The sequence below is a fragment of the Hirundo rustica genome, chromosome 26 (assembly GCF_015227805.2).
Source record: "Hirundo rustica isolate bHirRus1 chromosome 26, bHirRus1.pri.v3, whole genome shotgun sequence".
Taxonomy (NCBI): Eukaryota; Metazoa; Chordata; class Aves; order Passeriformes; family Hirundinidae; genus Hirundo; species Hirundo rustica.
Window position 1 is genome coordinate 924,294 of NC_053475.1, and position 22,162 is coordinate 946,455.

Here is a 22,162-nt window from a genome sequence, read left to right on the forward strand (position 1 = left end):
GCGGAACCGCCGCCGGTGGCCGCGGAGAGATTCGCTCTGTCGCGACGGGCGGTCGCGTTGGGAGCCGACTGTGGCGCAGTCCCCTCCTCCTGAGGGGCCCGGCACCGCCCGCAGGGAGCGGACCGCGCGCGCGACACGGGGACAACCGGGCCGGGACCCCCGCCATAGTCCCGGGGGGAAAATGGGGCGACGGGCACTCCAAATGGAAAACTACGACTCCCGGCATCCCTGGCGACAGCGGCTACGCCTGCCTCTCGCGGCGGCGGGCGCTAATTGGCCGCCGGCGCCGCCGCCATTTCGCGCGTTGGCTCAAGGCCCGTTGTGGCGCGGCGCGCGGCAGTGCTGGCTCCGCCCTCTTCTCCCGGTGCTACGGCCAGGCGGGGCCAGGGACCGGCCCGCTGCGGCCCCGTTCCCGCCCGGTGAGCGGGCAGGCCCCGGGCCAGGCTCCGGGACCCAGCGGCGCCCCGCCGGGCCTTTACAAAGCCACCCAATCAGCGCCCGCAGCGCGCCAGACCGACGGCCCCCTCCGCCAATCGGCCGAGCCCGCGGCGGCGGCCAGTCGGAAGGCGAGACGCAGCGGGGAGCGCGGATGGGCGGGTCACGTGGGGCGCGCTCCGCCAATCAGCGCCGCGGGACGCGGGGTCGCCCCGGCTCCCGCCAAGTACGAGCGGGACGGGCCGGGCGGGACCGGGACCGGGAGCGGCGGGGGCTGCGCGGGCCGGGCCGCCTCGGGTTCGGCCGCCGCCGCCCGGCACCGCCGCCAGCCGCGCCCGCCGCCGGGACAGGTAGGGCCGAGCCGGGCGTGCGGTGCGGCCGGGGCGCGAGGGTGTTTCCGGCGGCGGTTGGGCCGCGGGGTGCGCGGGGCCTGCCCGGGGTAACAAAGGAGGCGCCGGAGCCGCCGCCGCGCCCCGGGGCTGGGCCCGGGCCCGCCCTGCAGCCTCGCTCGTGGAGTCACGCACCGGTTTGGGTGGGGAGGGATCTGAAAGCCCACCGCATCCCAGCGCTGCCATGGCAGGGACAGCTCCCGCTGCCCCAGGGTGCTCCGGCCCGGCCTCGGGCACTGCCGGGGATCCAGGGACAGCCACAGCTTCCCTGGGCACCCTGTGTCAGGGCCTGCCCACCCTCACAGGCAGGAATCTCCTTCTTACATCTCGTTGGGTGCCAGCCCACGCTCCTGGGGCCATTCCTGCTCAGCCCAGCGAGGGGGACACTGTGGCTGCTGGGAGCCGGTGGGTCTGGGCTCCCTTCGGCTTGGGGGTGACGGTGGGACCCCTTTATCCTCCCTCACCGGCCCTGAGAGAGCTGCTAGGCTCTGCCTCAGCCGTCCCAGGGAAGCAGCAGCTCGCTGGGAGCAACCATGGGTGTTGATTTGTTGTTTTCTCCCGTAGCCATGGAGTGCAGAGACAAAGCTGCCGTTCCTGCACGGAAGCTCGTCCAAGGTAAGGCAGTGTCTCTCATCCAGCGCGGTTTTCAGAACATTTCACCTGAATTTGTGAAATACGTTGGCTTAGCCGTCATTAAACCATCTCCAAGCAGCTCATCTCAATCTCGCGCTCTAAAATTAATAAAATCCTTTGGCGTTTCCTGTCGCTGAGTAACCCGGTGTTGTCGTTGCAGCTCGGCTGCCCTTCAAGCGCCTCAATCCTGTGCCAAAGGAAAAACTGGATGTGGATTCAGAAGTCAAAAAAGTCAAGAGCTCCCCAGGTGCTTTTGTTCCGAGCAAGGATCCCTCCCTGGATGGTTCGGGTGCCTCCCTGGACAATGTGGAGAATGACTGCCAGCTGGGCTCCGACGGGAATTTGACTCCAAAACTCGTGAACGGAAAGGGTCCGTTGGACCATTTTATCCAGAAAAACCCAGGAGGTGACACAAGCGACCCTGGGGACGTTCCCGACCTCTCCAAGGGCTCTGGCCACGGACTCGGGGGGGACGCGGATCCCGGAGCCGCCGTAACCAACGGCGCCGTGGGAGAGGAGCTGAACGCGCCGAGCTGCCGGGATTCCTGGCAGAGCAGCCCGGCAGGCGACTCCACGGAGCCTGAGGAGCCCTGCACAGCTGCGGCCGAGGCAGAGGAGGGTTCGGGAGCCGGGATCCAGCCGCGCTCCGCGGCCTGCAAGGACGTGGTGGGCAGGAAGGGGGCTCAGGGCGAACTGAAGGATTTGCTCTTGGAGGGGAAGGTGCCCGTGGTGCTGCTGGAGGACATCATGAGCCTGAAATCCCCCCAGGTGGCCTCTCCGGACGGCAGCGCCGCGTCGGAGAGCGAGGCCCTGGAGTCGTCCCACGAGGGAGACTCGGGACTGAGCAACTCCTCCTCGCTGAGCTCCGGGAGCTCGCCCGAGGTGCTGCTCGTGGCGCAGGCCAAGAGGAACTCCAGTCCTTTGGCTGCTTCCACACCTGCCAGGAAGGTTGGTCTGCTCTGCTCTGGTGCTTTTTTTTTTTTTTTTTGGGTTCTTGGGATTGCAGGGGAAGAGGATGATGAGTGGGACGATGAGCGTCGGGGAGGTGGTGCTGGCCGATGGCTGAATTGTCGCCCTTTGGAATCTTTGAATCCTACAGCGGAGGGATTCTATCCTCCCTGCTTCTGGCTGCTGCTGTATTTACGTTTCTTTAGTGGAAATGCCCCCTTGGTGTTTTGGTAAGAGCATCCAGGAGCAGTTCTGTGCTTTAGGTGTGCTGTTTCCCAAGCTCTGTTCGTCCTCCTGGAAGCTGCTGGGATTACTGGGTGGATGTTCCCCCAGTACAGCCGGTGCAGACGAATTTCCAGCTCTGAATTCCTGCAGCTGCCGTGGAAAAGCTCTGGCACAGGGTGCCCGGAGCAGCTGTGGCTGTCTCACCCCTGGCAGTGTCCCAGGCCAGGCTGGGTGGAGATTGGAGCACCTTGGGCCAGTGGAAGGTGTCCCCTGGCAGGGGTGGCACCAGATGGGCTTTAAGATCCCTCCCAACCCGAAGCGTTCTGGGATTCCATGAAAAGCTCTGGATGAGGGGGTTTTTGGTCACCTGAGCTTCGGTTTAGCAGCTCTGCTTCAGCAGGAGACCCCCAAACACCCTGATTTTCAGGGCAGTTTTGACAGAGAAGCTTCCGAGGGCAGCAGCATCGAACACCACGGGGGGTTGGTTCTCCCAGCCCTTTTGTTTTGTTTATCAGGTCAAACGATCAATTCCTGCTCTGTGAAAACTCCCAGTCTTCCACCTCTAAAATAAACAGACACACTCAAGCAGGCATGAAGTATTTCCAGTGCAGCAGAACAACGGAGCGCTCCTGGCGTGACCCAGTGCTGCCAGTGGGGCTGGGTTTGCTCGTGGTGCTGCTCCCCAAAATCAGGGTCTGCACCCCGAGCTGGGAGTCCTTGGCAGGTTTGTTTTCCTGGGAGGAAACAGTCCCGAGGAGCTTGACTCCCTTGACAGAACTCCTGTTTTACATCGGATAAATATAGAAAATAAAGCAGTTGGGCTGTGTTAGCCTGTTAATCACAATTCAAATGTGATGCTGTGAGTGGCAGGAGGAGGAGGAGGAGAGGGGGATCCAGTAAATCAAGCCACAGCCTGCTGAAATGTTGACAAATTAAACCTTTAACCAGTCTATGAACAACGATCTTAAGCACAGAACACCTTTTTCTTCCCCCCCCATAAATAAAGATAAATGAGAAGCGTGCCCTGTTTGGAATTTAGGGTCAGCGAGGTGCTAGTGGTGGAAGATGAAGTGGTGACGAGAAGAAGCAGTGTTCAGATGTGGGGAAACCGTCCTCGTGTTCATAAAGTTACAGCTAAATATCATGGAAAGATAGGTGGACCAAAAAAAACCCACCAAAAAAAACCCAAACAACCCCAAATTTAGCTGGAAGGAAGTGACTGTGCCATATATGAAATGTCCCCTGTGGTTCAGAGCAGCTCTCCTGGGTGCTCTGTTCCCAAAATGATCCTGTGGGGCTGAGGGGGTCTGTTCGTGGTGCCGTGAGGATTTCGGGAGCGCTGGGATGGAAACGGGCAGATTGGACGTGCCTGAGGTGTGTCCTCATTCCCTGCTCTGGGGGGTTTGGAGTCGCTGCATGACCATAATCTGCAGGAGTGACCTGATGTCACTCAGGTGGAGCAGGATCCTCCTCTAAAACTTGCGCTTTGTGATTCCAGGTACCTCAGAAATTCCACAGAAGTTCAGCAGAGAAGGAGAAGCTGAGATTGCAAAGAGTAAGGCATTTCCCTGACACCCAAACCTCCCCTGAGCAGCCAGCAAAGGCCTTCGCTGTTGTCTCAGCCCAGCTGGAACATCTCTTTTGCCATTTCTCCTCATCCTGAGCAGTGTGGGAGGACCTTGAATGCAGGCAGTTAAAGCGCTTGGCCCTTTCCAAAGCTCCTGAATGGAGCCCTGGGTGCATTTGGCGCCCTTTGGGAAGAGGTTGGGAACGTTTAAACCCCAAAACGTGGGTTCTGTTTTTATTAATCCACGAGGCAAGCGGGGCACCCTGTCTGTGGCACCCCTGAGAATGTCACCACTGGGAATGCTCAAGCTCCAGCTTCTGTTTGCTTGGGTGCAGCTCCTCAGCAAACTCTGCTCCCTAATTCTGCTGCTGGACGTGGAGGAGGGCTGAGGGGGGTCACTGGAGTTCCCAGCAGTCGGTGCTGCACGAATGAGCTTTTTTTTTGGGGGCTTGTTTTTCCTGCCCCTGGGAAGGTTTGCGCTCAGGAATCCTGCGTCTCTCGGGGCCTTGTTTATAAACTCGTGCGTTTTATGTAAGTTGTAGCTGTGAAGCTTCTTGCTTTTCCCCGTGGCCCCCGTACAGAATTCCAATCTGTTGTTTTCTTCCCTTCTTATAGCTGTGTTAAAAATAGCAGGGATGTGAGGGAGAGAGGAGGATGGAAGCTAAAAATGATGCTGGGGATGAACTAGACCCACCAGTGAGCTGTCAGCTTCACACCAGCCTCCCAGCACATCCCATGACTCAGGCTGACAGTGTTGTTTCCCTGCCATTGGCACCGTTTGGCTGCTGGTGGCTTTCTGCAGTTATTTGTGTTGTGACACTGCTCAGGAAGCCTGGATGTTGACAAGGAGAGACGTGAAATCAATAAAAGAAAAACTGAAAACACCCAGGGAGGAGTTGGAGCGTCTGGGAAAAGGCAGATCCTCCTCTCCTGGTGACATCACCAGTGCCTGCAGCACAGGAGAGCTCGTCCTCTTTAATTTGACATTTTTCTCCTTTGTGTCAGCAGAGCCATGGTGGGAATTGCAGTTGTTTTGGGAGGAAACGCCGGGAAAGGCAACACTTGCAATAAAATCTTCCCCTCACTGTTCCCAGAGAGCCCCTTGAACGGGCTCAGGGCACTGGGGGTGTCTGAGGATCCAAAATGGAAGAAAACAAGGGATAAGCTCCACGATCTGGACTTTGGAGACTCCCACTGTTCCCTGAGATCATGGAATATCCCAGCCTGGGGGGGACCCACGAGGACCATCAAAGCCTCATTTTCTGTGGTAGTGGGAGCCATCAGAAAATCCTTGTGGGTTTGTGACGTCAAATCAGCTCCAATTCACTTGTAGAGGTGACACCAAAGCAGGAGAGCTTAGCACAGGAGGAAATATTTTGGAAAGCATCTGAAATCTCCTATTAAATAAGGGAATAATTACGATTTTTTAAATTCCCATCTGATTTTCCATAATGCCACGGCGGTAATGAAGATGAGTGAATAGGAAGCTTTCTTTGATGCTCAGAGGAATGGAAACACCTTTTTTTTTTTTTTTTTTTTTTTTTTTGTTAAGGGAAAAGAATAATTAAAGCTTTCAGAGAGGCACCGGGGAGCTGTGGCTGTGCTCCCACCTGGTTCCCTGGGAAGGATGAGGGTCCCTCCCTTTGCAGGAGGTTTTGTGATGCTGCGGGCCGAGCACGGGCTGGGTTTTCTCCCTCTCTTGAGAAATGCAGAGCTGGTTTTTGCTCCGGGGTTCGGTTTGCCACGGAGCTGTGCAGCTCCCTGAGTGTCCCCTCTGTGCCCCAGGATCAGGAGCGCGCGGACAAGCTCCAGAAGCTGCAGGCAGAGAGGGAGGAGAAGGGGAGGCTGAAGGAAGAGGCAAAAGCTGCGAAGGAACGAGCCAAGGAGGAGGCAAAGAAGAGGAAAGAGGAAGAGAAAGAGTTGAAAGAGAGAGAAAGGAGGGAAAAGAAAGAGAAGGAAGAGAAGGAGAAAGCTGAGAAGCTGCGAGTGAAGGAGGAGAAGCGCAAGGAGAGGCAGGAGGCTTTGGAGTGAGTGCCTGGGGCTCCCTGTGCTGTTTCCATCCCCACCTTTCCCTGCCCTCCCAGCGGCTGCTCTGCTCCAGCAGGGCCTGGGGTGGCTCTGGAATGCTCGAGGGGCTCTGTGCCCCCGTCCCAGCAGTGCCTTCTGCTGTCCTGCTGCTCTGAGCTTCCCCTCCTGACCTGCCCCGGTGCTGGCGCTGGGCCCTGTTTGTTGAGGAGGTTTTACCTGTGGCTTGCTAATCCCTCCAATCTCCCGGTGTGGAGGGAAACTTGAGGCAGACTATTATTAACTTTGTGGCTAAAATGGGTCAATATTTGCTCTAGAAGGAATGAACAAAGTCTTCTCTACCCCCAGCCGAGTGTTGTTCTTGGCTGGGTTGACAGATGATCCTCGTGGTGGGGTCTGGGTCGGGGCCTGGGGCTTCCCACCTCTTCCTCAGTGCAAATAAACCCTTCCTGGTGGCTGACAATTCACGTGGGCTTTGTTTTCAAGGGCAAAACTCGAGGAGAAGAGAAAGAAAGAAGAGGAGAAACGGTTAAAGGAGGAGGAAAAGGTAAAAATGCTTTCTGTGGCTTGTCTCTAAGTGGTGTTGGTGGTGCCAGCTGGGATGGAGCAGCTCCCTTTGGGATGCAGCCTGTTCCTTCTGACCTCCTGGGGCTGCTCCATCCACGTTTTTGCCCGTTACCTTCACGCCTTTGCTTTTACCTTTGCTTTTACCCTCCCAAGTGTTTTCTGAGCGTGTTTCTGAATGCCCATGAGCGACCTCCGCCCTGGCAGTGCCACTGCCTGTGTCAGGGAGCACAAAGGAGCGTTTTTGTTGAGTCACAGGGGCTGGTGACTGCCTGAACTTTGCTTTGTGCCTGGCTGCATTTGAGGCTGGGTCGTGCACGAGCTCACCTTGAGGCCCGGCGCTGTCTCTGTGTTGATGATTTTGCCTTTGGGTTCTCATTTTCAGCGCATCAATGCACAGAAAGCAGAGATCACCAGGTTCTTCCAGAAACCAAAGACTCCACAAGCCCCCAAGGTGAGGCCTTGCTGTGCGTTGGTCTCTCTCAGTTGTTCCTAACAAACGCCCTGATTTCCTGCTCAGCTGCCCCTTTACAGCTTCTTAGGTGGTCAAAACATTGTTTTGTTGGTTTTTTTTCTTAATTTCCTGGTCTCAAAAATGTAAAGGATTTTAAGAACAAGGCCAGAGCAGAGACCACAGAAGACATTTGTGGCTGGTTTAGTGAATCTCGGCTCTGTCTTCTGCATTGCCTGGGAGATCTGCTGCAATCTTGGACAGGAAGGGTTTTAGCTTAACCTAAATCCTCACTTAACCTAAACCTTCACCTCAGCAGCAGGTGTTGCATGTGTTGGTGCTGCAGCTTCTCTGACGTTCCTCACTCGATGTTTCAGACCCTTGCTGGCTCCTGTGGGAAGTTTGCTCCTTTTGAAATTAAGGAGAACATGGTCTTAGCCCCCCTCAGCCGCGTTGCCCTGGATCCAGACTACCTGGAGCAGCTGGACAAGCTCCTGCACGCCCAGAATGCTGAAGTTTCTTTCTTGAGGGATCTGAAATGTCGTGAGCCACGAAAAACCGGCCCCACTTTGGTCAGTGACAACAGCGACAGCGTGAACAGGTCAGTCCGGGCTCGGGGGCTTGGTTTGCTCCTGTTTTCATGGAATGAGCTGCAGAGGGGGGTTGATTGTCTTTGGAGAGGAGGGAAGGCTGGAGCTGTTCTGCGGGGCCTGAGCCACCCTGCCCCTGTGTTCCCAGTGACGTGGTGGTGGTGGACAGCTGCCAGACGGATGCTGTTCCCGAGAGGGAGAAGTTTGGCAGGATGAAGCTTCTGCAGTTCAGTGAGAATCACCGCCCTGCCTACTGGGGCACCTGGAACAAGAGAACCTCCCTGATCCGTGCCAGGAATCCGTGGTCCAAGGACACTGTAAGCGCCTCGGCCCGCTGGATTCTTTCCCTCTCTGTGCTCTGGTTCCCTGGGATTTCCGAGCCGTTTTGTTCCCTCAGCCTTGAAACCCCAGCCCGGGTTTGGTGCCGTGCTCTCCGGCAATGTTGGCATTTCTTGCAGAAACTGCTGGACTATGAAGTAGACAGTGATGAAGAGTGGGAAGAGGAGGAGCCAGGGGAAAGTCTCTCCCACAGCGAAGAGGTGAGGACCCTGCACGCTGAGGAAATCGGGAGCCGCTTGCTCTTGGCGGTGCAGCTTCTAATCCATTTCTCCGCAGGACGACGAAGAGGAGGGAGAGGACGAGGATGAGGACGATGGGTTTTTTGTACCCCATGGGTACCTATCTGAGGATGAAGGTGTGACTGAGGTAAGGCAGCTGGGTGTCCCCGAGCTTCCACCTCTGCTTGCAGTGAACTCTTACTGTCAATATTGGCAGGGCTGGGCCCCCTCAGCCTGCACGGTTCAGGAGCCCTGTGTGGCTCAGGGAACACGAGGCAAAGCTTGGTTTAAAAAGCTCTTTTTGTTTTGTTTTTTTTTTTTCCTGGCATGGGTGTAACGATTCCTTTGTCCCCTGTGGTTGCAGGAGTGTGACCCAGAGAACCAGAAGGTTCGTCAGAAACTGAAAGCAAAGGAGTGGGATGAGCTGATAGCCAAGGGGAAGAGGTTCCATGTCCTGCAGCCTGTGAAGATTGGCTGTGTCTGGGAACGGGCAGCAGAGGACAACAGCACCAACACGGACCTGAAGGTGCTCCAGCAGTTCGCAGCCTGTGTCCTGGATCCACTTGTGCCAGAGGAGGAGCAGCAAACGCAGAAATGTAGCAAAAAAAGAGCAAAAGATCAGCAGAGTAAGACCTGAAGGGCTACACATTGCTCCCATGCTGTTGCACTGTGCTTTTGGGGGGAGTAGGGGGATTATTGAGTGTTGAATCCAGAACGACCTGTTTGTGACGAGTCTGGAATCCGAGGAATCTCTGAGAGCTCTTGGAAAGGAGTTTTCTGGCAGTGCCTCTCCAAAAAGCCTTGCTTTGGGCAATCTAGGAGATAAAGCCAACCAGACTTGAGCAAGCTCAGATTTAGGATGGGTTTGAGCCTGTTGATGGTTTGGGGGAAAGGATTTGGTTTCTGTGTTGGGTTCCTGTGAGCTTTTCCTGCACTTGATTAACACAAGGGCGTGAATAACTCACATGGAGGCCAAACAGAGGGTGAGGATTTCACTCCGGGGTGTTGCTATTATTGGGGGCGATTTTTCCCTACATCAAATTTAGCTGCTGTTACAATCGTGGAATCCCAGAGCGGTTTGGGTTGGGAAGGACCTTAGAGATCATCATGGCCAGGGACACCTTGCACTTGCTCCAAGCCCCATCCAGCCTGACCTTGGAGCCTTCCAGGGACGTGGCAGCTCCAGCTGTAAAACCAATCCCGCCGTTTTCCAGGCTGTGCCCATTAACACCCGCCATTATTACCGTGATACGCAGTGCAATCGCACGTAGACAAGAAATTTCGCAGGGCAGAGAGGTTCCTCCGTGCCAGCTCAAAGCTGAGTCCGGGGCAGAGAGACACCTCCTTGTTTATTTCTTACTTTTTATACATTTGTGGGTCTGGCCGAAGATTGGCTTCTTGGGGTTTTTCACCCTTCAGCCAAGTGGCCAGACCAACTGTCAGTTACAGTTGTTTTCAGGTTAGAAATATGCAAACAAAGGACAGAGAATGAAAAACAAAGGATTTGTTTATGTTACATGTGTGGGAAAAAGGTAGAAAACTGCTCTGCAGTAACTAAAGATCCGACTCCATTTTATGAAAAAAACTCAGAAAAACCAGTGGTAACACCCCATAATTTATGATGCCATCCCTCAGCTTTCCCCAACCTTTAACCCCCCTGCTGTTCCCCCCCCACCCCTCTTGCAGTCCTGGCCCACCTGCTGCCCCTGCTGCACGGGAACGTGCACGGGAGCAAGGTGATCATCCAGGAGTTCCAGGAGTGCTGCCGCCGCGGCCGCTTCAGCGACGTCACCGAGGGCTGCGACGGGAGCCCGCCGCGGGCGCAGCCCCCTCCCGGGGAGGACGGCGGCGTCCCCTCCAAAGCCAGGCTCAAGAGGATCATCTCCGAGAGCTCCGTCTACGAGAAGAGGCCCGAGTTCCGGATGTGCTGGTACGTGCACGCCGAGGTGCTGCGCAGCTTCGGGCACGAGCGGCTGCCGGTGCCGTGCCGCTGGAACTACGTCACCCGGGTGCCGTGCGCGGGCAGGGACGAGGCGGGCGGCGCGCCGGGCCCCGCCGCGCCCCAGCCCGCGCCCCCGGCCGCCAAGAGGAAAGCCGTGGGAAGCATGTCCATCACCAAGTTCATGAAGAGGCCCCGGGGCGCCCAGCAGGTGAGTCGCTGGCGGGGGTGTTGCGCCCCGAGGAAGGAGCGCCGGGGGTGGGTTTGGCGCCGTGGGTCGCGCCCCTCAGCTCGGCCCGTTTAGCTACGGGAGCTGTCCTGCGTGCCAGAAAAGCCTTTTTATGGGGAAAGAAGTGAAGTGATGGGGCTGAAGAGGTGGGTCTCTTTTGTGCGTCTGCAGCTTGGGCTGCGCGTTCCCGTTCGAAACGTTGCTCTCCTGCTGTTCTTCCCATTCTCTGCTGTTTGGCAGAGACCGCATCCAAGCTGTGAATAGTTTGAGAGGCTGCTTGGCCTCGGTTTTACAGCTGTGTGTAATTTGTGTGCAGGTTTTATGTGTGCCTGTGGCTGCCAGATGTACAGCCCGAGCTGATGGCTTACAGCGGTTGCATGTGAACGGATTAAATGTGGTTCCCAAGTGCTGCAACTCAGCCCAGAGCGGTCTGTAAAGGCTCCAGCTCATCCTGACACACATAAAGCTGAATTTCAAGAGCTGGTTTAAAAATGCAATAACTCACAGGGACGAAAATGAGATGGAGTTGCAGTGGTTGCTGCCTGGGAGCTGTGTTGTGGTTTTCCTGTTGTTGCTTCTGCTTTTCAGGGCGACCACAGGTAGTGCTGGAGTCCAATCATGACTGGAAAATGGGATCATGGAATTCCAGAATGGTTTGGCTTGGACTGGGAGCCTTAAATCCCATCCAGTGCCACCCTCTGCCATGGGCTGGGACACCTCCCACTGTGCCAGGCTGCTCCAGCCCGGCCTTGGGCACTGCCAGGGATCCAGGAGCAGCCACAGCTGCTCTGGGAATTCCATCCCAGCCCCTCACCTCGCTCACAGGGAGGAATTCCATCCCAATACCCCATCCAACCCTGCCCCTGTGTCCTGTCCCTCCATCCCAGGGCTCTCTCCATGTTTCCCCTTGGGTCCCCACAAAGCTTGGGACGCTCTGTGGAGGCTTTAGGTGCTGGAACTTGGGGTTTCACCCTTTTGCTTCCAATCCCACAGGCAGCGCAGGGTTTGGAATCCCTGCCCGTGGATTTATCCCTCCTTCCCCGTGCACCAGGTTAGGAAAGAGCCCCAGGATGGTTTGAATTGGGAGGGACCTTGAAGCTCATCTCGTTCCACCCCCCTCCCATGGACCACAGATGAGGCTTTTGATGCTTTTTATGCTTTGCCTTCCCAATTTATTCTTGGCTTTTTTGGCTTTTCTACTGAAAAAGCTCAGCATTCAGGTATTGATAGAGATCAGAGACTTGTGAGAAGCTGTTCAGCCCCCAAACTCCATCTGCTTGGGTTTTTTTCTTGTACACTAAATAAAGGCAGAGATAAAAGTCTCTGCTTGGCACCCACTGGAAATTCAGCTTTATAAGGGAGCAGAAATAGCAAAACAAAGGCTTTTAGGAGAATTACATCACCAGAGCCTGAATGCTTCAAAGCTTCTCAGAGCCGTGCTGGGGAGGTGTGCAGCTCCGAGCAGGGGTGTCACAGCCCCAGGAGCTTTTCATTCCTGATGTCTCAATCAGCCCTGCTCCGGTTTTAAGGTCCCAGCCGAGCCGTGGAGCCAGGCTGGGGATGGCTGGGAGGGCACAGCTGCCACATCCCCGCTCTGGCACGTGTTCCTGTGCTGGCAAGCTCACACCAGGGCTTGTGTGAGTGAAGGTGCTCTTACATAAGGTGTGGAGAGAAAAAAAAACCCGTGGTGCTGAAGTGGGCAGTACCTGCCCACGCGTAGGAGGGGTTTAATCTGAGATATTTCCTTATTGAAAGATGTAAATCGAAAGATTTCTTGGCTTGGAACAAGTTTTTTAGGGGATGGGGGACCAGGATTTTCATTCCAGTTCCAGCTGAAGGAAAAAAAACAAAACAAAAACGAAAACCAGCTCAACGGACCCCTCACAGCTGGGCAGCTTCAGTTTGTGTCACTCCTTGGGTTCCGTGTTCTCCGTGCAAAATGGGGAATTGGGGCTTTGGCCGTGGCGGCAAACCTGGGCAGCGAGGGAAGAACTGCCAGCACCCCCGGAATAAAAGCTGGTGGGCAAAGATGAGGAGGAGTCGGGAGAGAGCAGGGCCCAAACCTGACGAGCAGCAGTAATTCTCCATCCTCAGAAGGGAGAGAACATCCAGGGGGAAAAGGAGGAGAAAAGGGGGGCTCGGGAGGAGAAAAGGGGGGCTCAGGAGGAGAAAAGGGGGGCTCAGGAGGAGAAAAGGAGGGCTCAGGAGGAGAAAAGGGGGGCTCAGGAGGAGAAAAGGGGGGCTCAGGAGGAGAAAAGGGGGGCTCAGGAGGAGAAAAGGGGGGCTCAGGAGGAGAAAAGGAGGGCTCAGGAGGAGAAAAGGGGGCTCAGGAGGAGAAAAGGGGGCTCGGGAGGAGAAAAGGAGGGCTTGGGAGAAGAGGGGGCTTGGGAGGAGAAAAGGGGGGCTCAGGAGGAGAAAAGGAGGCTCAGGAGGAGAAAAGGGGGCTCGGGAGGAGAAAAGGGGGCTCAGGAGGAGAAAAGGAGGCTCGGGAGGAGAAAAGGAGGCTCGGGAGGAGAAAAGGGGGGCTCAGGAGGGACCCTGTGGCTCTGCACAACTCCCTGACAGGAGGGGACAGCCAGGGAGGCTCAGGCTGTGCTCCCAGGGAACAGCAGGATGGGAGGGAATGGCCTCACATTTAGGGGGTTTAGGATGGAGATTTAGGGATCACTTCTTCACCCAAAGGCCTGCCCAGCCCTGGCACAGCTGCCCAGGGCAGTGCTGGAGTCCCCGTCCCTGCAGGACAGGGGATGTGGCACGTTGGGGACACGGTCAGCGGTGGCCTTGGCAGTGCTGGACTCGCTGAGCTTTACGAGTCCGTGCCTTTACGACAACAACAGAGGGGGGAGAGATTTCCCTTCCCAAAAACCCGGCAGCAGTCAGATCTCCGTGGAGGCCGCTGGGCGCGGAGGGGTCTCGGAGCAGGAGATGTGAGCTCCCGCCCTGTGTGTGCCACTGCAGTCCAGCCCTCCTGGCACAGCTCCGTGGCCCTGGGAGCCGCGGGGATCGCTGCCCTCCGGCCTGCGCCAGCCCCCGACCCACGCCTGGGACCTGTGCTCTCTCCCTGCAGGCTGCAGAGATGGATGGATTTCAGGCAGACACCGAGGAAGATGAGGAAGATGACGACTGCATGATTGTGGATGTGCAGCCAGGAAAAGGTGGGGAATGGGCACCGGGCTCTTGGCAGAGTTCCTCCTCCAAGGGAGCAGGAACTGTGGGAGCTAAACTTGGGGGTTTTCTGCCTCTTTTTTTTTTTTGCCATTTACTGAGCTTTTCTTTCTATAGATATTCTAGATACTCCTGCTTTTTAACCTTTTTTTAAAGATGCTTCTTTGCTATTTATGGCCTTTTCTAAGCTGCTCTTTCCTTCTGTGCCCTCCTCCTCCTCCCTCCCATTGCCTCTGGCACAGAGCCCTTGTGAGCAGCCAGTGTTACCTGCTTCTTTCTGGGATCCAAAGCCAGCACGAGGGCGGTGCCAGCACATCCACTGGTAAATTACTGGAAATTTTGCTGCTCCCCCGGGGCGTGCAGAGCCCTTCCAGGCCTGGCCAGCTCTGGCTTCTCACCCCTCTGGTGCCTCCTCAAAGGTGCAAAATTCTCCGAGAGGAACAACCTCAGGGGAGCAGCTTTGCTGCACAGCCTGAGCGAAAAGCGTTTGTGTCCCAGTTATCCCTTGGAAAAGGGCTCCACAGCCCCTCTGCTGCGGGATGAGGACGTGGAGCAGGGCTGTGACCCCCCAGGGCTGTTTGGATGTGATCACAGCCAGCAGGGAGCTGCTGTGCTCCCCAGGGCTCTGGGCTCGCTGCTGCTCACAGCAGAGCTCTGCCAAGCTGCTCGAAGGGATGCAGGTTGGTGTTGGGCAGCTCCCCTGGCAGATAAGGACCCGTGCATGGGAATTTTGGAGGGTTTGACCCATTCCAGGCGTTATCTGGGCTCTCCTTCCTCTCTGAGCTCCTCTGGCCTCCCAAAACAGACGGTGGGGCTGCCTGACAAGAAGCCTGGCTTTAATCTTAAGCTTCTTTCGCTTATTACCAGGCTCTGAGATGAAAACCTCGCCTCGGGTTTGTCACCTCTTGTTCTGAGGATGCCACTGAGCAGCTTCCCTCCCTCAGGCTCTGCTGACACACATGCAGCTCTGTTTGTTTGGCTCTGCCTGACTCTACAAAGCACTGAAAAGATTATGAAAATCCTTTTTATGGTTGAAGTGATTTATTTATTTATTTTTTTAAAAAAATTCTGGATTGGCGATATTAAATATGAAGCCAGTATTAAAACCAGTTTTTAATGTAGTGTCGAAAAGGAAACTCACAACATTCAGAAAGCTAAGACAGATAAAACATAAAGCAGTCGAATTCTACCAGATTAACGAGAATATTTATACAAACAGAACAAACCCAAACACATTCTCTCCTTTGCAGGTTCCACAGCTTCAGAATCCAGTGGCACAAGAGCTGCTCACCAGGACAGCAGCACGGTCAGCCCATCTAATACCATTTGAGACTTAAATGCCTACTAACTCCTCTGTATGTATGTAGAATGAGCTAGAGAATTTGAAACCTTGTGTATCTTTGACCAAGATACTTGAAAGTATTCCACGTTTCTTGTAAAGAGAAGACAGCACTTTGTTCTGCTTCAGACCAGATGGAAGCTTAAATTTTTAGCTTTAGCTTTTTAGCTTTTTTTTTTTTTTTTTTTAAATACTGCATATTAATCTGTCCTTAATAAAGCATTATTGAAATTTTGATACTTCTTTGTAATGGAAGGTATCTAAGTTATCTCTGAAAGTAGCTGAGGGATTTTGGAATAAGCTTATTGTGATGCCACTGGGGAATGACTGTTCATAATGTTGTACAGCGTGGCCTTGGGTATAAATGATGTACAATTATATATGAATTTATGCTCTTGTACCATCCTGTTTGTGGTCTTACTTGCTCCAGAGAACAGCAGCAGCAGGGTTTTACCTTTGGAAAAGGGAAAAACGCATCGTTTCTCTTCTTTTGGGGCAGGCCAGGGCTAGATTCTCAGTCTCATCTACATCCGAGCTGGGCTCTGTCCCACAGGAAAACTTTGAGCTGGCATCAAACTCGGTGATAGACAGAACCTGCCGGGGCTTTCAGCTGTGTATGACCGGTGAGTTATGAACCAGTTCTTGACAAGATTGTCTGCAGCTGGAGGTTTATTCTCTCCCCCTGTTCCCTGCTGGCACTCTCTGGTCTGTGAAGGGACATGGGGGTGGTGCTGCCCCAGTGACACCAGTGCCAGCCCCAGCCCAGACTGGTTTGTGTCTCAAACCTACAGCGACACCGCAACTCAGACAACTGGGCTCAGAACCGAGTCTTTAAATAATTCCATTTAATCAGACCGAGTGTAACTTTACCCAAAATAGCTTCTCTCCAACGGGAGTTACAGTGCACACAGAAGCGAGAGGGGAAGCCGAGTTCTAAACCCAGCCCCAGAGCCAGGCTCAGGTGATCCAGCCTAACAGCCCCTAATCCCTGCTCCACCACCTCCTTGGGAACACCTCCGGCAGTCCCGCTGCGGCTGGGTGTCGAGAGCCTCTGGGAGCAGCTCGGTGCCACGGGGAGAGGCCACCCGGGGCTGGGAGCAGCGCCCAGCCCCTCCGCAGGGCTCCCCCGGCCTCGGGGGAAAGGAGGGACCAGCCTAAAGCCAGCAGCGCTGCAGGCACTGCCCTTTATTTCAGGAGAGAGTCTGGGCGCCGGCCAGCAGCTCGGGCCGGAGGGGGCTGCGCTGCTCCTCCGCCGCCGCCTCCACGTCGGCCATCACCGCGGCGTCCCAGGCCAGGCTCAGCAGGGCCGAGGGCACCTGGGCGGGACAAGGCAGGGCCCTGAGCACAGCCAGGCAATCCTAGAGCCCGTGCAGACCCGGCCCTGCCTGGGGCAGGGACACCTCCCGCTGTCCCAGGCTGCTGCGCGCCGGCCTCGGGCACTGCCGGGGCTGGGGCAGCCACGGCTGCTCCGCTCCCCTGGAGGAGGTTGGAACAGCCCGGTGTGTGTTCACGCCCCTGGAACTGCTCAGACTGAGAAGGACAGGGCTGGATTCTGCAAGCAGCTCCTTTTAGGGGATGCTGCTTTAGGTTTTCTGTTCATACCCTCCCTCACCATCGCTGCCTTCCCTCTTTCCCAGCCCCTGACAGGGCCCTGCACTTCCCTCCACACCTCGGGGCCCCCAGGCAGGTACTGCTTGGTTTGTGCTTAAAATGAGGGCTCAGCACAACACCGGGCTCTGGAAGGACAAAAACTTCTCCCCCGGCTCTGAGCAGAAGACTCTGACACCCTCAAGGTGCCCTGGAAGGTACCAACAATAATTTTTTTCACTCACCAACCCACATTCATTGAAGGCCAAGTTCTCATCAGTCAGTTTGAGACCTCCAGGGCCCAGGAGCTCAAAGGGCAGCCAGTCATCTCTGAGTGCTTCTCTCACAAAGTTGTAGAGCACAGATACTGATTCTCGGGCATAAAACGTCCCTGCCATGAGAAAACAAGGTGAGGGAGTCTGGCATTTACCAAAATCTAACCTTTTGTGGTCGGTTCCGTGGGGCTTCACCTACTGATGCTGACTTGATCAACGACTTCCCCGACACGCAGCCAGCCTGATTTAACTGAAAACTATAAAAGCAGAATCCCCAAAGAAAAAAATACTCAATTGTTGGGACCCCCTGCCAGCCTGTAACAAAGAGCTGGGAAAGCCTGAAACGATTTCCAGAGTTCTGCGGGGAAATGTGCAGAGGATTTTTTTTCTGACATCACACAGGCAGCCTCACGCTGGCGGCTGTCACACACTGATCTAACGAGTCCAGCTTGTCTCCAGAGGCCTGGGAAGAGCAGACTTTAATTAATGATGCCTTGAGATCCTTCCCTCTCTTCCCTCCAGCCCTGGCGTAAAATCCCAACCCTGAGCAGGGGGAGGGTTCGGAGATGGGGAAGAATTCACGGAGGAACGTTACCCCACTGTGGTTTTGGGGAGGTTTATTCCACCAGCTGAAGCCAGCACCTCCTGTGATTATCCAGTCCCTTCCACCTCAGAAGCTTCTGGAGGTGGCCCCAGGAAGGGTGAGGAGCCTCTGTTACCTTGGAGGATGTATCCATCGGGAAAGCGCACCCGGAGCAGGGTGTAGTTGTACTTCCTCATCTCCCTCTGCTCCTCCTTCTCGCGCATGGCCCTGGTCCTCAGCATCGCCGCCTTCTCCACCGCCTCTGTCCTGCAGAGAGAGAAACCCTTGCAGGCCTCTGAGGAGAGCCACGAGCTCCTGCCTGCTGTCCCCCGGCCCTGCTGCTCCTGCAGCCCCTCACCGGAGCCGCTGCTCCCTCCGCAGCTCCTCCGCAGTGAGGTTGAAGAAGTCGTGGGGCAGCTCGAAGCGCGCGGCCGCGGGCGACGGCCGGAACAGGGCGAGCTGCCGGTGCAGCTGCGCCCGCAGGGGCTCCGAGCTCAGCAGCTGCTCCTTGCGCTCCCTCAGCTCCTCCAGCCTGCTCAGCATCTCCTCCTTCAGCACGTAGAACTCCTCCTCGGCTCCCTCTGCAACCGGCAAGGACGCGGCGTGAGGCTCTCGGTCTCCGGGGCAGTGACACGGGGCCAAGGGGCTCTGGGAAAACGTCACGTCCCCACGAGGAATGTGCAGGCTCAGACAACCAGAGCGGCACCCCCCAGCACCCCCCAAAACCCTGGCTGCACGTTAACACCCTGAGTTCTTGCCTTGTCCTGGAACAGGCAGCGTTTTTGTCTCAAACCCGACGGCCTGGAAAAATTTGTGCGTCCCTTCCAAGCAGCTTATCCTTTCCTGGAAGAAAAGGACAGAATTCAGATGGGAGCTTTTGCTCCAAAGGCTGAGCAGCTGCGGGAGTTCTGAGCTCACCTGAAACACCTTGTTCTGCAGTTTGATTTTCCGGTATTTCTCCTCCTCTGGATGGAGGTAGATGTTATCCAGGTACCTGCAGGAAGAGGAATGCACTGCCTGGACTGAAGCAGGACACTCCAAGGTCAGAGAGGAAACAGAGACCTCACAGTATTTCTCCCAGAGAAAAAAAAAAATATGAGAAACCCAGGGAAATAAAACACATCAAATGTCTTGGGGCCAAACCAAACAACCAGCAGCTCCCAAACCTCATGGATTTGAGGGACCAACCCCTCCAGGATGCTGACATCAGGTCAACCGACAAATTGGGTGGTTCAAGAGTTCAGTTTTCTTCCAAAAAAAGACTTTGCCAGAAGCAGAGCAAGGAAATCCACCAGGGAAGGGATGAGCTGCCCGTGCCCTCGGTGCCACTCACTTGGCCATGGTCTCCACGCACGCCCGGACCTTCTCCCGGTCCTTGTTCAAGGTCTGGATCTCCATGATGGAAGCGGCCACTGGGTCCACAGAGAAATACTGGGGGAGAGGGAGAGAAGCTGCTCAGGGAGGAGCTGACCCCAGCTCAGCTCAGTTGTTCCCCATTTGCTGGGCTAGAGATGATTTAACGGGTAAAGTGAAATTGTCCTGGGGGGGATTTTACAGGAAGGAGGTGGAGGTGTGCCCCATGGCACAAAACGAGTTTGAAGAGGGAAGGGAAGGAGTTTGAAGGGAAGCACTCACGGCCTGGATGGCTTCTCGGAGCTGCTTCTCCTTCTGCTCTTTCCTCACAATGGCACCGGTCAAGGGGCAGATGAAATAAACCCCCGAGACAGAGGGAGCAGCTGCCCCTTCCTCCTCCTGCTCCTGGAGGAGGTAAAACCGGGCACCAAACTGAGCACGGGGAGGTTTTGGGGGAATCGCGTTTACAAATACCCAGGCAGTTCCACCCAGGACAGGCAGAGCAGCCCCGAGGGACGCTGAGCAGGGGACAGCATCATCTCCCTCACCTTTTCCTCCCTGGAGAGCTCCTTCTCGCTGGCAGCTGCCTCGGCCATCAGCTCTTTCCTCACTACAACAGACAAACCCCAGCTGGAGCGGAGGCTCAGCGCATTCCAGAGGCTTTTGGACAGCTCAGCGCCGCCCTGGGAAGCAAACACCCTCCCAGGTGTGGTATCCCAGCCCAGGGCTACACATGACCCCATTACCACGACAGATGACCCCATTTCCACGACAGCTGCCCCAAAACCCCCTCGAGAAGCCGCACCCGGCGCTTCTCCAGCCGGCACCGCGGTTCCCCGGCCCGCTCCTACCCTGGTTCTTGATGGCTTCCTGCGAGGAGCACGGGGCTTTTCCCTTGGGCTTCAGCTCCAGCCGGGCCAGCGCCGCCGCCGCCGCCCTCTGCGCCTCATCCGTCGGGGGCTGCCGGGGCTTCGGGGCCACCTCGGCTTTCGGCTTCTCCTTGGGGGCCCTGGCACGGGGGACACGGGCTCGGTGACCGCTCGAGCGGTGACACCCCGGGGCCGCGGCACGGGGCGCTCGGGCCCGGCGATGTCGCTGGCGCCGGCCCCGTGTCGCGGGCAGGTACCGGGCGCGGGGCGAGGGCACCGGCCGCGGAGGGGCCGGTGGTGCCCGGCGGTGGCGTTACCGGCGGTGACGTTACCGGAGGGTCCCCCCCCCAGCCCGTACCGGGACGGCTCCGAGAGCTTCTGCCCGGGCCCCGCCGTCTTGAACTTCAGGTCGGCCTTGATCTCCTGGAAGAACTTGCGCATGGCGGTGCCGGGCTGGGGCCGGGCCGGGCCCGGGAGCGCCGGGAGAGGAGCACCGGGAGAGGAACACCGGGAGAGGAACACCGGGAGAGGACGGGAGCACCGGGAGAGGACGGGAGCACCGAGAGAGGAGCACCGGGACAGGAGCGGGGCCGCCGCGCCCCCCCCGCGCTTCCGGCCCGCCCGCGCCGTCACCGGAACGGGGCGGGACCGGCCCGGGGCGGCGGGGGGGGCGAGGGACACCGGGATCACCGGGATCACCGGGGGCTGGCGGCACCTACGGACCCCAGAGCGGCCTCTTCGGACCCCTGACCGGCACCTACGGACTCCAGAGCGGCCTCTTCGGACCCCTGACCGGCACCTTCGGACCTCCCCAGAGCCCCGGTTGCATCCGTGGACCCCCGGCGGCACCACGGAGCCTGACGGAGCCCAGAGCTGCATCCCCAGAGCTGCACCCGCAGCCCCCACGGAACAGCCCCGGCTCCCGGTGTGTGAGCAAAGCGGGCTGAAAGGAGCCCTGGGCAGCTCCGGAGCGAAGCTCGCCTGGAGCTGGGACACAGCCGGGGCTGGCGGCGTCCCGAGCACACGGACTGGGAGCATCGTGTCAGTCCCGTCCCCGGGAGATCGGCCGAGGGCTCCAAGCCTGAGGATGGACGCAATGAGCGCACCCGCTGCGTGTTCACGGCGTTTATTTACACGGTTCTGCTTCTGCCACCCCCCGTCCCCGTGGGACACGGGACGCTCCCGGCCGAGGCTGCAACTCTGGGGGTCAGGACCCCACCCCGAACGGGGGCTGTGCATTCACCTGTGCAACAGCACCTGTGCAACAGCTCCTGTGCAACAGCACCTGGCACTGCCCCTCCGCTGGCACCGGCACAGGGACCCCGGGGACACCCCGGTGGCACCGAGAGCCAGAAACCCCTGGAATGAAGGTTGGACACACACCGGCATCGCCATGGCCTGAGACACGGATCTGCCCCTCCACGGACACCGCCGTGGCACAGGACGGGCTGAGGAGAACGTACAGAGCCCTGAAAGTGCCAGGGTGCGGCAGAGCTGGGATACAGCACGGCCAGGATATGGCACAAACCTGAGATATTGCACAGCTGAGAGACGGCAAGGCCTGGGATACGGCACGGCCGGGATATGGCACAGACTGGATATGGCACGGTCAGGACGCAGCATGGATGGGATATGGCACGGCCAGGACGTGGCACGGCAGGGACGTGGCACGGCAGAGACGTGGCACAAGAGGGACATGGCAAGGCCAGGACGTGGCACAGCAGGGACGTGGCACAAGAGAGACATGGCAAGGCCAGGACGTGGCACAGCCCGGCAGGAGCGAGGCCTCACTCTCACAGTGTGACAGGGAGCACTCCCAACACTCCCGACACCCCTGTCACAAATCCCCTGCAGCAGGATTTCCCCTCCTCACACACCTCCCCACTCGCCTCCCCCAAACCCCTGGAACAATTCCTCCCCAGAACGTGGGTTGTGCTTTGGGTTTTGCTCCCGCCTGGCTCTCTCCGCGTTCTGGGAGCAGCCCGATGTGGGCAGGGACTGCTTCCCTTTGCATGACTTTTCAGAGAATCCACTTTGGGTTAAAACCGGGTTAAACTCCAATCCATCTCCCACAGCGTTTGCCCCAGCTCAGCCAGGCCCAAGTTTGGAACCCCCTGGGTTGGAATCCCTCCGTGTGGCCCCAGTGACTGTCCCAGTGTCCCTGTCCTGGGCCAGGGACCTGAGCACGCACCACTGTCCCGGGTCAGGGAGGGAATTCAGGCAGGAGCCGCATCCCCAGGCTGGGGGCCTGAGCTGGGGGCAGTGGATGGGGCAGGATCGGAATCTGTGCCACCCATAGCCCTGACCCTTGTCCCCCCTCAGCCCTGTCACCCTCCCATAGTCCTCTCCCCACCCCATACCCCAGACGCCCACACCTCGTCTCCCCTAAGGTCTCACCTCCCCAGTCCTTGTCCCCATCCCTCTCTCCCCTCACATCCC

The 22,162-nt window shown here is 57.3% G+C and overlaps 2 protein-coding genes across 3 annotated transcripts; one reads left to right on the forward strand and one right to left on the reverse strand.

The window, feature by feature from the left end:
- Nucleotides 1–708: 708 nt before the first annotated feature.
- On the forward strand, nt 709–15,456 carry CHAF1A (chromatin assembly factor 1 subunit A). 2 transcript variants are annotated; one of them, XM_040086718.2, is made up of 15 exons: nt 709–785; nt 1,389–1,439; nt 1,618–2,405; nt 4,129–4,185; nt 5,983–6,224; nt 6,709–6,769; nt 7,172–7,240; nt 7,615–7,838; nt 7,976–8,144; nt 8,286–8,366; nt 8,443–8,532; nt 8,749–9,010; nt 10,071–10,534; nt 13,620–13,707; nt 14,968–15,456. In XM_040086718.2, exons 2-15 carry the CDS (start codon nt 1,391–1,393, stop codon nt 15,045–15,047), a joined length of 2,724 nt encoding a protein of 907 aa, XP_039942652.1. In that variant the 5' UTR covers nt 709–785; nt 1,389–1,390; the 3' UTR covers nt 15,048–15,456. The 2 variants fall into 2 exon arrangements, with proteins under 2 accessions (XP_039942652.1, XP_039942653.1); XM_040086719.2 differs by having other exon boundaries at nt 10,071–10,314; nt 14,968–15,106.
- Nucleotides 14,740–20,334, reverse strand: UBXN6 (UBX domain protein 6). The gene is made up of 11 exons (XM_040086720.2): nt 20,082–20,334; nt 19,706–19,863; nt 19,403–19,464; nt 19,137–19,259; nt 18,835–18,932; nt 18,420–18,495; nt 18,260–18,344; nt 17,860–18,082; nt 17,638–17,768; nt 16,889–17,034; nt 14,740–16,372 (listed from the first exon to the last, which is right to left on the reverse strand). The coding sequence occupies exons 1-11, from the start codon at nt 20,162–20,164 to the stop codon at nt 16,247–16,249; spliced, it is 1,311 nt and encodes a 436-aa protein (XP_039942654.1). The 5' UTR covers nt 20,165–20,334; the 3' UTR covers nt 14,740–16,246.
- Nucleotides 20,335–22,162: the final 1,828 nt, after the last annotated feature.